Source organism: Vombatus ursinus, unplaced genomic scaffold (genome assembly GCF_900497805.2).
Source record: "Vombatus ursinus unplaced genomic scaffold, bare-nosed wombat genome assembly UNPS02000749.1, whole genome shotgun sequence".
NCBI classification, from domain to species: domain Eukaryota; kingdom Metazoa; phylum Chordata; class Mammalia; order Diprotodontia; family Vombatidae; genus Vombatus; species Vombatus ursinus.
In genome coordinates, this window is record NW_020940527.1 from 12025851 (window position 1) to 12039187 (window position 13337).

Consider the following 13337-nt stretch of genomic DNA (forward strand, 5'->3'; position numbering starts at 1 on the left):
AGGAGGATGAGACAAGTACACAAATAACTGTGATCCAAGGCACAATATGTGTTGTAAAGGTGTTAGAAAAGACATCGATCACTTCCAGCTTGGCAGTGGGGGTGGGACCAAGCAAGGCTTCATAGAGCTGGTGGCATCTGAGATGGGAAGGATTTCAGCAACTGGAGATGGTTAGGGAGAGTTTAAGGAATCCGGACTCAAGCCTGCAACAAGCTTACATATTCTACTAAGTGCCCAAATGTAGAAACAGGAAACATCTGAGTTCGAATTCTACTGCCCACACTGAATTAGCTGTGTGACTGTGGCTAAAATCACTTAACCTCTCTGTTTCCAGCTTTCTTAAATGTCAAATGTAGATAGCACTAACCAAGAGAATGAAAATTTCTAGTGACCTAAAGGACAATGAAGTGAAGCTTGGCAAGCATAATCTGTTTGCTACAGCATTTGTAATTGTAATCTGGGCATCCAGTTCTCCACAGGCTGTTATATTTCATATCTCACTGCCATAGAACACTGCCATAGAATGTTGCTATTTAAAAAAAAACAAAATGAGCTTTTGCTTTCAGCTGGAATGATGAAAGGAACTTTGCTTTTTTAAAAAGAGTAATCAGTCTATCCTATTCCTCATGTCAAATTTGTTGTCTGTCCCCAAGAGGCTGTCCATCCAAAAATGTGTTGTAATCTGGGCAAGAAACATTCTTTATCCATTTGGTCTTTCCTCTGTGGATGGTCAGGTCAATCTATTTTGAATGATTATAGATCTCTTGTAGGAAACTCTGCAGTGTTACAAGGCTTGATGTAATCAGCACAATGTCATCTGCAAATGAGAGCTTATGGAGGGCCTTATCATGCACAGGGAATCCTGTTTCCTAGATGTCATCCAGGAAATGTATGATCAGAAAAAAGAGTGGAACCCTTATGTTACTGGAAAACAGATAAGACAGTCCTGCCACTGGTATCCTTGGAATGTTAGAAGGTCTAGAAGGCCTAGATCCCCCCTTGTTGGGATTATCCTTTCTGAAGGATAATTACAAATCATGGACGTCCATAGTCTTTAAGAAATTAAAGTTGTAAGTTACCCAGACGACAGTGGAGAGGTGCATGGTATGCATGAGTAGACTCCAATGTAGTATTAGCAAAGAATTACACGGGAGAAGTCACATAGGAGATGTCGTCAGAGAGAAGTAAAAAGAGAAAAGAAGGTGGGCTAGCTATGCAATTGTATGGAACAAAATTAAGGCATAAGCAATGCACAGCCTACATCCTCTATGAATATCCAGGCAACATCAGGAGATCTGGAAGGAAGCTCACAAGAAGATGAGTGCACCTCTGTGGAGGATTTACAGGAAGAAATAGACAAGAGTCACATTGGATCAGAAGGCATGGACAAAGTACAGTCTGAACCTCTGGAGGGACTGTCCACAGTCCTTGAGGCCACAGGTGGCCCTCTAGGTCCTCAAATGCAGCCCTTCACATGTGAGGTTTGGATTCAGTCAAAGGGCTGCACTTGAGGACGTAGAGGGCCACGTGTGGCCTTCAGGCCGCAGGTTCCCCACCCCAGTTCCACACCAATGAGATCATGAACTATTAGAGAATTAAGAAGAGCTGCACAAGATGAGAAGGTGGAAATGAGTCATGAGCTGCCTTATTGGAGTGAGGACCCACATTGATAAGATAGAAGATCCATGGATGAATTGAAATGCTCTGAGACATAGTACTGAGTGATAAAGTATAACATGGATAGAATTGTGAGGCCCAAATGAGTTAATGCCCATAATGCCCTAACACTTTATAAATGTTAGCCTTGTCTTCTCTTACTTTCCTTAGTACTTCATTCCTCTCCAGCTTCCTCTCCTGACTCTCCACACTTGTCCTTCTTCCATGCCAGAGGAGCCTTCTCACTCTGGAAGACCACTCCAGCCCGGCAGCCCCTTCCTCTGATTGGTGGGTTCCTTTTGGAGCTTCCATTTTAAAGAAAATGCCCAGACCAGTCAGGTTCACTCTCTCATTCTTTCCCAGGATCTACGTTTTATTCCTCAGACTTCTTTCTCCCCCATGCCTCCTCCTCCCTTCCCCAGCCCCCAACCCTCTCAGTTTTATTTCATGTGTTGTTCCCTACACCCCTCCCAATATAAATTTCTTTAAGAAAGGGACTGTTTTTCTTTTTGTTTGTAATTGTATTCTCAGTGCCTCAGCACAGTGCCAGGCACATGGTTAAGTACTTCATACACTTTTGTTAACTGACTGAATGACTTGCCCTTCCACTGCAGTGATTTTTTTTCATTTCTGAGGGCTTAAACTCCACTTTCTATAGGGTAGGGACCCCCATATCTAAATGCAGTCATCAGATATACCTGCAGCTCCCAGTGTCCACCTCTCCCTTACCACATGCAAGTGTTTGGAAGTTTAAACAGGGTTATATATTTTAGAAGGAATAAAGTGCTGTAATATAAAAAATACACAAAGATAAAACAATCAGAAACATACATAAAATAAAACTACCCAAAGCAGACTGGGTGGTGCCCCGATTTATAAAGCCATCCTAATCCAAAATTCCCCTGTTAAATCTTCAGTCCACACCCTACAAGTGGGCCCCTGCAGCTAAAACTAGCAAGCAGGCTAGCCTCATTCTATTCAAAACCAAGACTGCCAGTTCTCACGTCAGAATCTTTCCATTCTTCTTCACTTTACTAACTTTAATTTCAATGAGGATTTGCCCTGGATACTCTGTACCCAAGTCATTAATATACTCTAGAATCTCAGAATCATCCTCAGCCAATCAGGAACACTTCTGATTGCTCATGAGTTACTCTTGCTTGCAACCACACACTTCTATTTAATCACTTAGAAACCACTTCTTTCTCCTCTCAAAGAAGGAGGTGAAAAAATAGCCTCACAAAAGATAGTTTGGTACAGTGGAAAGATTTTTGGATTTGGAGCCAGAATATCTGGGTTTGAATCTTGAATCTGTTCTTATTGGTTGTGTGACCTTGGGCAAGTGGAAAATTGTATAGACTCTCTGGGCCTCATCTGCTCTCCTGCAGAATGAGGAGGCTGGATTAGATGATATTTAAGGTCTATTCCAGCTCCGAATCCTGGAAGATAGCATTACAGTGACCAACACCCAGAAACAAAATAATGTAATACATAACATCTAGTGTATCTCCTAGGTTTCACAAATGATAGATTTTTTTTGTCACAAAGGGCATTCCAGTGAGAAGCAAAGAGGTGAGCAAAGGTCTAGAGATAGGAAGGCACAAGACAGTCTTGAAGGCTGCCGAGTGTGGAAGGTTCAGTTCTTAGCTCAGCAAGTTAAGGTCTCGTAAAAGAAATATCTTGCTCCATAGCCCAGTCTTCTCAAAAACACATGACTTTGGTCCTAAGGAAGAGAAGGGGAGAAAGTGTGGCTGTCTTTGTCTTCCCCATCCCCACTGCTACAGACACAACTTAAGAGTGCAAGCATCCTTTCTGAGGTCAGGAGCATCACCTTTGCAATATGATCTGACTGGTAGCATGTAAGTAAATAGCCGAGCTGGAATAGAATTGACTCCTGTCTACTCCTCTGTTCTCCAGGGTCCTGGAGCTGGGCAAGGCTCCCAGGAGTCTTTCAGAGGCTCAGCTTCACCTATTTTGTTGTGGCCCTGATGCAGATTGCCTTTGGGGTGACAGATATCCAGAAGTACCAGGTGAGTAGCACAGCTGTTCCTGTCTGCAGTCATGGTGGCTAAATGTGCCTGGTGGCCCAGGTACCTTCACTTGGATTGTTAGATCAACCAATCAATCAATAAATATTCATTAATCACCTCCCATGTGCCAGGCATTGTGCTAGGTTGTGGGGATACAAAACCAACAAGGAAACAGTCCCTGAACCCTAAGAGTTTAAATTCTAATGGGACAGATGACATACACACAAACACACATACACATACAAGCACACACATACACATATACAATACACAAATATACACACTCATACATGCATGCACATATGTACATACACACATTGTATACACATAGGCATATACATATACACATATACAACACAAAACACACATGCGTGCATGCACATATGTACATGCACACAATGTATATACACATACATACACACAGGCATATACATATATAACACACAGGCATTTACATACACCAATTAGTAGTGGGATCAGGCTCGTGAACAGTTCCCGTTCTTCAGTCTGGGGTACAGGAAGAGCCCCAATCTTTTTCAAAAATGCTATAAAAGTCTTCCATGCCCTTTGATGCTTCATTTTTCAGAAGAAAAAGGGATAGTATAGTCAAATTATGGATTTCCATATCAGCAGTGTTGGATTTTTCCTTGGACTTTTTTTTTTCCAATTAGAAGGTTTCTCTATACCTCTGTTATTTCCCATTCTTTCTTCCCCTTCCCTCTCAGTTCCTCCCTTCCCTTTTCTTCCCCTAACCCTTCCTCTCCTTTCTGGGCAATAGTTCTTTCTAATCAGTAATTTATCTGGGTCTCGACAAACTGACATTTGCATCCAACAGTTCTCACACAATGTATCTGATACGTATGTTTCCTGAAATAGAGTTTGGACTTAAAAAAATCTCAACTTCCATCTGGAATTTTTTTTTTCAAGGACTGATACATTTTTTTTGGAACAAACCATTATGAAGACAATTGCAAGTCTTCAATTGCAAGAATTTCAGTGCTCAATGGGAGCTCAGTGGCCCTATCATCCAACTCAAACCCCAAAATGAATCCCCACTGCAATGTGCCAACTGACTATCTAACTTCTGCACTAAGACCACCAATAAGGGAGAACTCATTACCTAAGGAAATAGACCTTATTCATTTGACAAGTACCTATTAAGTGGCTCCTCCTATTCCTTCTCCTCCTGCTAGTTCTTCTACTACTACTACTACTACTATTACCACTAAGAACTTTGTAATTATTACCTTCTTTGATTTTTTACAACAACCCTGGGAGGTAAGTGCTATTATGACCCCCATTCTAGAAGTAAAGAAACTGAGATTAAGTGATGTACTTACCCCAGGTCACACAACTACTAAGTATCTGAGGTAGAATTTGAATTCAGATCTTTCTGACTCTCGGTATGGCTCTCTATCCACTGCTCCACCTAGCTGCCCAAGGTGCTTTGTTAGACCTGAGGATCTGAAGTAAAGCTTGAAGTAGTCCCTGCCCTCAAGAAGTTTATGTTCTCATTTCACTTTTCATTTCAGATGGTTATGGGTGATTTCACCACAGTTGGATAAGAAACAGAAAGCATTTCTCATGATTTTTGTATCCCCAGCCTCTAGAAGAGAAATAAGCACCTCCTAAATGCTGATTGATTGATTGATTGATTATGGTAGAAAGTGTGCTGGATTTGGAGTCCAAAGATGTGGGTATAAATTACAAGCCAATTATGAACTCTGACAAGTCGGGCCATTTCTCAGATCCTTAATTCCCTCATCTGTAAAACAAGTTGGTTGGATTAGACAGCCTTTAAGGTCCCTTCCAAATTTAAATCTAATTTCCTACTGAAAGATCCAGACCTTCATTGATTGGACAATAATAGGTCCCTGCCCAAGTACCACTTAGTAGTTATTTTTTTCAGGCCCTCCTGGCTCCAAATGAATGTAAATAGTAACTGTTTCTCTTTTGCCCAGCAACCCTAAGGCTCTTCTCCCAGTTTGATTTTTTTTTTTTTAGCATTATTAAAGGGGCCATCCCTTGACTCACTTAAAGAGGCCTATTTACTGAATGGACGTTTTACCGCACTCAAAGTGAGAACCTGAAAAGATCTTAGCTTAAAAAGGCCGCTGCATCCTGGGCCATCCCCAATCACCCTGATCAATATCTGGCCCCTGGACCCAGATGGCTCTGGAGGATAAAGTGAGGCTGGTGACTTTGCATAGCCCTTCCTCACTTAAATCCAATTCAACTTCAAGTCACATCATCATCTCCCTGATGTCATGGTCTTCTTTGAGGATGAAGGACAAACCACAACTTTCCTATTATTCCCCTGGTGCAATCACTCTGTGGCCCAAAGATTGTCCCTCTCATCTCTTTGACTATTTGTTCCCATTTGTTTAGGTTGGCACGTGGTGGGCTCCCCTCAGAGATGTTGTCCTTTACTGGCAGCAGTGGCTCGTTATCATTGGTCTGGAGATCCTCTGGTTGTGTCTGACCTTCCTGCTGCCTGTTCCTGGCTGTCCCAGGTAAGCTCCAGCCTGGCCAGGGCTCACCCACTTGCCAGAATGGAGCCATGTGGAGCTAGTGAACATCAAGTTAACAGGAACTACAAAAAAAAGCAGCATTTCTGGATAGTCTGATTTCCTAACAAAAAGTCAGGTCTCTATAGGTCCAGGTGCAGAGGAGGTGGTACCTTCCCCAACCCCCCACCCCCAAATGCTTCCAAAGCACAAGGTATCCCATTTGCCAAGAGAGCTCCAACATAGATGTGATATCCTTCCCCCGCCATAGGTGATTATCAAGCAGAGCGGTTTTAGTTAAGGATTTTTAATTCCTGTCTCCACCTGGCTCTACCTGCATTTGGGCTTTGATTATACAAATCTCTTTGTAACCACACTGGAATGCTCAAATTCTTCCTAATAGCGGTAATAATCCTATCATTCCTAGGCTTGTTAACTAAACTTGGAGAATCAAAAGTACTGGAGCCAGAAGGGTCCTTAGATATGAAGTTTCACAGATGAGGAAACAGACTTGAGAGGTAGAATGACTTACCCAAAAAGCAATTTGGGTTCTTGTTGTTGTCCAGTTTAGGCAAATTAAAAGACCTGAACCCTGAAGATGAAGACTTGCCCTCTAGTGCAGTGAGCCGGGTATCAGTGTTTGGCCCTGAGCCATGTAACCATTTTGGCAACGGCCTGGATAATGGCACAGATGGCTTACTTATTGAATTTGCAGATTACAGAAAACCAGGAAGTATAGTTAATTACAGAACTAGGATCAAAAAAGATCTCAACTGGTAGAACATAGGGCTGGAGCTAAGAAGATGAAATTTGATTCAGACAAATGCAAAGTATTACACTTGGGTTCAAAAAATGAATGTCAAAAGCAGAAGGTGGTGGATATATGGCTAGATGGCAGTTTATCTGGAAAATATCAATATGGGAACAAGGTTTAGTGGACTAAAAGATAAATGAGCCAACAATATTATTTGTCAGCAAAAAAAAAAAAGCAAATCCAATCTTAAGCTGAATTAAGAGAAGCATAGTATAATGTTCAGGATCAGGAAGATACTAATACTTCTATATTCTGCTCTCTCCAAAGGAATTAATATAATCTCTTAGTTGCCAAATCTCAATCGTCATTCTACTTAACCTCTCTGCAGCCTTTGACACTGCTGATCCCTCTTTCCTCCTTTCTATTCTCTTCTCTCTAGGTTTTTAGGACACCACTCTGTTCTGGTTTTCCTACCTACCTGACCACTCCTGTGTCTCCTTTTCTGGATCTTCCTCCAAATCGTACCCTCTAACCACAAGTGACCTTCAGTGTTGTGTCCTGGTCTTCCTTCTCTTCTCCCTCTGAACTACTTTCACTTGGTGATCTCATCTATGCTGATGAGTCTTAGCTCTATCTATCCTTCCCCAATCTTTCTGCTGATCTCCAATCTCCCATCTCCAACTGCCTTTCAGACATCTCAAAATGGGTAATCCAGTAGACATCTTAAACCCAATATGTCCAAAACAGAACTCATTATATTTCCCCCAAACCTTTTCCCCTTCTACCTTCTCTTTTGCTGGAGAGGGCAACGCCATCCTCCCAGTCCCTCAGGCTCGCAACCTAGGAGTCGTTTGAGGCTCCTCACACTCTCTTACCTCCCTCCCCCATATTCAATCTGTTACCAAGGCCTGTAGATTTTACCTTTGAACATCTCTCAAATACTGGTCCTTCTCTCTCTGAGATGGCCACCACCCTAATCCATGCCCTTATCACCTTACACTTAGATTATTGCAAAAGCCTACTGGGAGCCTCAAGTCACTCCCCACTCCAATTTATCCCCCATTCAGCCATTATAATGATTTTCCTAAAACACAGGTCCAATCACATCTCCCCACTTGCTGAAGAAACTCTATTGGCTCCCTATTGCCTCCAGAATCAGATACAAAATACTTGGCTTGGCATTCAAGCCCTTCATAGCCCCTTCCTATCTTTCCAATCTTCTTACATGTTACCCCTTCCCAATATACTCTTTGATCTAGTGACACTGGCCTCTTGGCTATTCCACTAACAACATACTCTTATCTCTTCACTCTGGGCAGTTTCTTTGGTTGTTCCCTATGCCTGGAATTCTCCCCTTCCTGAGCTTCCTTTAAGTCCCAACTAAAATCCCGTCTTCTACAGGAAACTTTTGCTAATATATCTTAATTTCAGTGTCTTCCCTCTAGAAATTATTTTCTTTTTACCCTATCTATAACTTGTTTTGTATGTATTTGGTGACATGTTGTCTCCCCCAATAGATTGTAATGTCCCCAAAGGCAAGGATTGACTTTTGCCTCTTTTTGTATCCTCAACTTTTAGCACAGTGCCTGGCAGATAGGAGGTGCTTAATAAATGTTTATTGATTGATTAATTTATCAGCCAGATCGAATGTAGAGTTATTAGGTTACTCATAAACTGGAGAGTGTCCTGATGAAGATGACTTAGATGGTGAAGGGCCTTAAGATCATGCCAATATCAGGCTCAGATGAAGGAATTTGTGATTTTTTACTCTGGAGAAGACTTAGAGGGAATTATAAAACTCAAATTTCCAATGGATCCATGATTTAACTCATGTGAGCAATCTCTACAATGCAAATTGCAATCTATCTATGACTTCTTATCTTGTGTGACTCTCATCCAAGTTCTTCCACAAATTAATTATGAGGATCCACATGGTTTCCTGGGGGGTGGGGGTGGAGAGTGATGTCTTTCTCTGGCTTGCACTCAAGTGCTCTCTTGTTATCCTGTAAGAGGGATTCTTCCTTGAGATGATCAATAGTCTTCCTTTTTGGCCACACATTTCTTTAGTGGCATCTTTTATACCTTCCCTGCATAATTTTTTATAATACATGGTAGTTTATTTACACTGAGCAAGTAATCCTCTAGGGTGTCTAGGTGGTACAGTGGATAGAGCTTCTGACCACCATAGTTATCACTAGTCTAGACTGTTAGAACTGTTTCCTGATGGGTTTTCCCAATTCTAGTCTCTCATAACTGAAACTACTGAACAACAAGAACAAAGTGGAATGAGTTGCCCCAAAAGATATTGGGTTCCCCTCATTTGAGGTCTTCGATAAAAGCTGGATAGCCATTTGTTAGAGACTGTGGACTGTAGCTCCCGAGCTGGATGGGACCTCAGAGGACATCTAATCATACCTCCTTTTTTAACAAATGAGGAAACTGAGGCCCAGGGAGGTTAAGTGACTTGGTATAGGCATACAAGTATTACATGGAAGAAGTAGGATTTGAACTCGGGGTGTTGCAGGAGGGCTTCTTCCTTGAGTACAGGTTGGACTAGATCACCTCTGAGGTCCCTTCCAACTCTGTCAGAAAAGTGGAAGAGTCCACTGAATCAGAAGTGCTGTGGCAATGGTCCTCTTAGACCTGGGCAATGGAAAAAGGAAGCTATGGAATTATGAGGAGAATGCAATTTACTAATTGGTAAATCAGCCTATCTCAAGTGACTGTTTTGTGCTAAAACTGAGTATGAACAGAGACTGGCAAGAACAGCTCAGGACACAAAAAAGATTCCTTAAGATATGTTAGGGGAAAAGTGAGGATGTCACTCTACTGCTCAAGACTCCTCAGTGGCTCTTCATTGTCCCTAGGATAGTTATTATACCAACTCTTGGTGCTGCTAATTAAAGTCCTTCAAAGTCTGACTCTAGCCTACATCTCCAGGCATTTCATATTACTCCTTCAAACACATGTTTAAGTTCTAGTGACACTGTTTTACTGGCTGTTCCCTTTATTTGGCATTCAATTTCCCATGCCTTTTCACAGTCTGTATTCTGATTAAAATATACTCTTTGCTCATTCCTATCTCATAGAATCTTTGGTTTCATTCACAGCTCTACTAAGTTACCATCTCCTACTGGAAGCCTTCTTGGTCTCTAATTTTTAGCCATTTGTCCCTTTCTCAAATTGCCTTGTACATTACCTTGCATTGTGTAAATATTTCATCCTTCAGTAGAAAGCTGGCATCTTAATGTCAGTGACTGAGTTTTTCAGATTATTTTATTGCAGCCCCAGCACCTAGCACAGTGACTTGTACACATTAGACAATACATGCTTTGGGGGGAAATGATTGAGTGAATGAATCAAAGAAGGATTGGAACACTGCTCATGGTAGATGGAATGATGATGATAAAAGATAACAGAGAAGGCAGATATGATAAATTGTTATTTTGCTTCTGTTTTCTTTGCCAAGGAGGATTATGTTCACATTGGAAAGGCAAGGCTGCAACTGAAATGGCTAATGGGAATATGATACCCAAGATAAAGAGGGAAATATCATGAAAGCATTCAGCTGCCCTAAATAAGTACAAGTCACTAAGACCAGATGAACCATATCCACGTGTATTAAAAGGACAGGCAGATGTGATTTCTGAGACCACCATCAATATCTTTGAAAGATTAAAGAACAGGGGAGGGACTACAGGAGTAGAGAAGGGCAAGTGTTGTCCTCTCATCTTTTAGAGGAAGACAACAGTTACTAACAACTAATTACAGACCAGTGGCTTTTTCTTAACTCCTTGCAAAATTCTACAATATATACTTTTAAGGAATGGTTAGTGCATACTTGAAAAAGGAAATGTTTGTCACAAAGGGTCAGGCTGTCTCCATCAAAACCCCGTCCTGCTCGACTCACCTCATCCTTTTTTTTTTGTTTTGTTTTGTTTCTGTTTTAGGCAATTGGGGTTAAGTGACTTGCCCAGGGTCACAAAGCTAGTAAGTGTCAAGTGTTTGGTCTGAGGCCGGATTTGAACTCAGGTCCTCCTGACTTCAGGGCCGGTGCTTTATCCACTGCACCACCTAGCTGCCCCCCTCATCCTTGTTTTTGACAGGGTCTCTTGACTGAGCGATCAGAGGAATATTATAGATATGTTTATCCAGATGTTAGTAAAACATTTAACAAAGTACAATTAGATAGATTTGGAACAGGTTGATTGACTGGACCTGAAGAGTAGTCATTAATAAGTCAAAGCCAACTTGGGAGGAGGAAGTGTCTATTGGAGTGGCTGAGGGGATCTGTCCTTGGTGCTGCTCGATGGTTATTTTAGTTTTAAATACATGAGTTGGGTGAAGAAATAGATGGCAAGTTCATCTAATTTAACATGGTGAAGTTGGGAGGAAGAGTTACTATATTGATGATAGAATCAGGACCCCAAAGATCAAGAGAGACTCAAATGTTCCGCTGAATATAGTAAGATGAAATATAATGGGGATAAATGTAAATCCTTATATTTGTACTCAAAAATCTATCACACAAGTAAAATATGGTGTGGGAAGGAGACATGGTTATACAGCAGTTCATCTGAAAATAAACTAGTGGTTTAATGGACTTCAACTTTAATTTGAGGCAACAGTGTGATATGGCAGCTAATAATATCTTATGTGATATGGGATTATATTAATGATAATAGTAGCTAACATTTTGTTGTTGTTTTCAGTCATTTCAGTTGTGTCCGACTCTCTCTGACTCCATTTGGGTTTTTCTTGGCAAAAATGCTGGAGTGGTTTTCCATTTCCTTCTCCAGCCCATTTTACAGATGAGGAAACTGAGGCAAACAGGGTGATTATCTGTAGTGGCCACTTTTTGTGAGGGACACTGCCAAGCTGGAGCTTGTCTAGCAAAAGACAACAAGCATCTTGAAGTGACTCAGCCATGTCACACAAGCAATGGTTGAGGATTCATGTAGCATTTACTGTATGAAACAGTAGTGCAGCATGAAAGGAAGCATGCAGCAGTGGATAGAGATCTGGTCCTGGAGCCCTGGAGATCTGGATTCAAATCCTACCTCTTACATTCTGACTGTGTGATCCTGGACAACTCATCTAACCTCTCAGGATACAAGATGACTCACTAAAATGGGGATTCTCAACCTGGGGTCAGGGTGGGGCAGGGGAGGTGGGGAAGATGAGGGTCAGTGAATACAGATGAGGAAAAAAAGGCAGCTTTATTTTCACTAACTTCTAACTGAATTTTTGTAGTTCTTTCAGTTGTGAACAAAGGCAACAAAATATTCTGAGAAAGGTCCACAGGCTTCATTAGACTACCAAAACTGTCTATGCCACAAAAAAAAATTAAGAACCTCTTCTTTAAGGCTAAAAGTTGCAAAGAAGGTGCCTACCTGCAATCATGGAAATTATTTCTTCACCTGGAAGTTCCTTTTACCAAGGAAATCATAGGTCCAGACCCTAACTCTAACCCTATCCCTATCATGGTATAGGCATATGCTTACACAGTGGCAATATCCAAATGACATAATAATATACCATGTTATGATAAGGTTTCATTCTATTATCAATGAAGAAATGACTTCAGAAACCCACATATCTGCTATTTCCTATTTATCCTATACATAACTTATTTGTACATATTTGTCTGCCTGTTATCTCTTCCACTAAATTGTGAGCTCCTCAAAGGCAGGGACTATTTTTTTTTTGCCTCTTTTTCTATCCCTACCACTTAGGACAGTGCCTGACATATTAGGTGCTTAAGAATGCTTATTGACTCACTGATCAACACCTGCTTACATATTCTAAAGGTGCTCCAGGTCACAATCAGGTAGCAAAAAGAGAGGTGAGGCCCTTCCTTTGTTTCTGTGGTAATTGCTTTGCTAGCATACAGGCCAGATGAGAGCCGTAAGCCTTTTCAGGACTATTTGAGCACTGCCGTCTACTATAGTGGAAATGTGAGTGACTGGTAGCTGTGGAGAGCATGGCTGGGGCATATCAGCTACAACTTTTAGAGTCACAACCAAAGCATGGCCCACTCTGATCAGTTCATAACATGCCAATGTTATCTCTTATTTGTTTATGTGAAGAAGAAATGACTATCCTTCTATGAATGCTATTCTGTTTCCATCCCAACCCCCACTCAAATCCACTTATGTTGTTTGTCTGCTTTCCATAGGTGTGGGTAGCAGAGAGTGAGTGAGAGATCCCAGCAAAGTGGGCTGCATTCTGAGGCCCATATATCTTTTTATTTCCCCAAGGGCAGCTGCCCAGACACGAATGCCATTAATCCCTTTTAGATGCAGCTCTTTGAAGAGTGAGGACTTTGAAATGCGTGAGTTTTCCAACAAAGATTTCAAATCATCCTGTTTTCAAATTTGTTTTCATTGA

At 41.4% G+C, this 13337-nt stretch overlaps 1 protein-coding gene across 1 annotated transcript in view; it reads left to right on the forward strand.

Annotated features, from left to right (window-relative positions):
- The window catches only part of LOC114042653 (heparan-alpha-glucosaminide N-acetyltransferase-like), a 354161-nt gene that overhangs the window by 253042 nt on the left and 87782 nt on the right, over positions 1-13337 (forward strand). Inside the window, exons 11-12 of the mRNA XM_027861344.1 lie at positions 3574-3686; positions 6075-6199. Of these exons, the coding sequence (XP_027717145.1) occupies positions 3574-3686; positions 6075-6199 (238 nt within the window). The remainder of the gene's footprint in view (positions 1-3573; positions 3687-6074; positions 6200-13337) is intronic.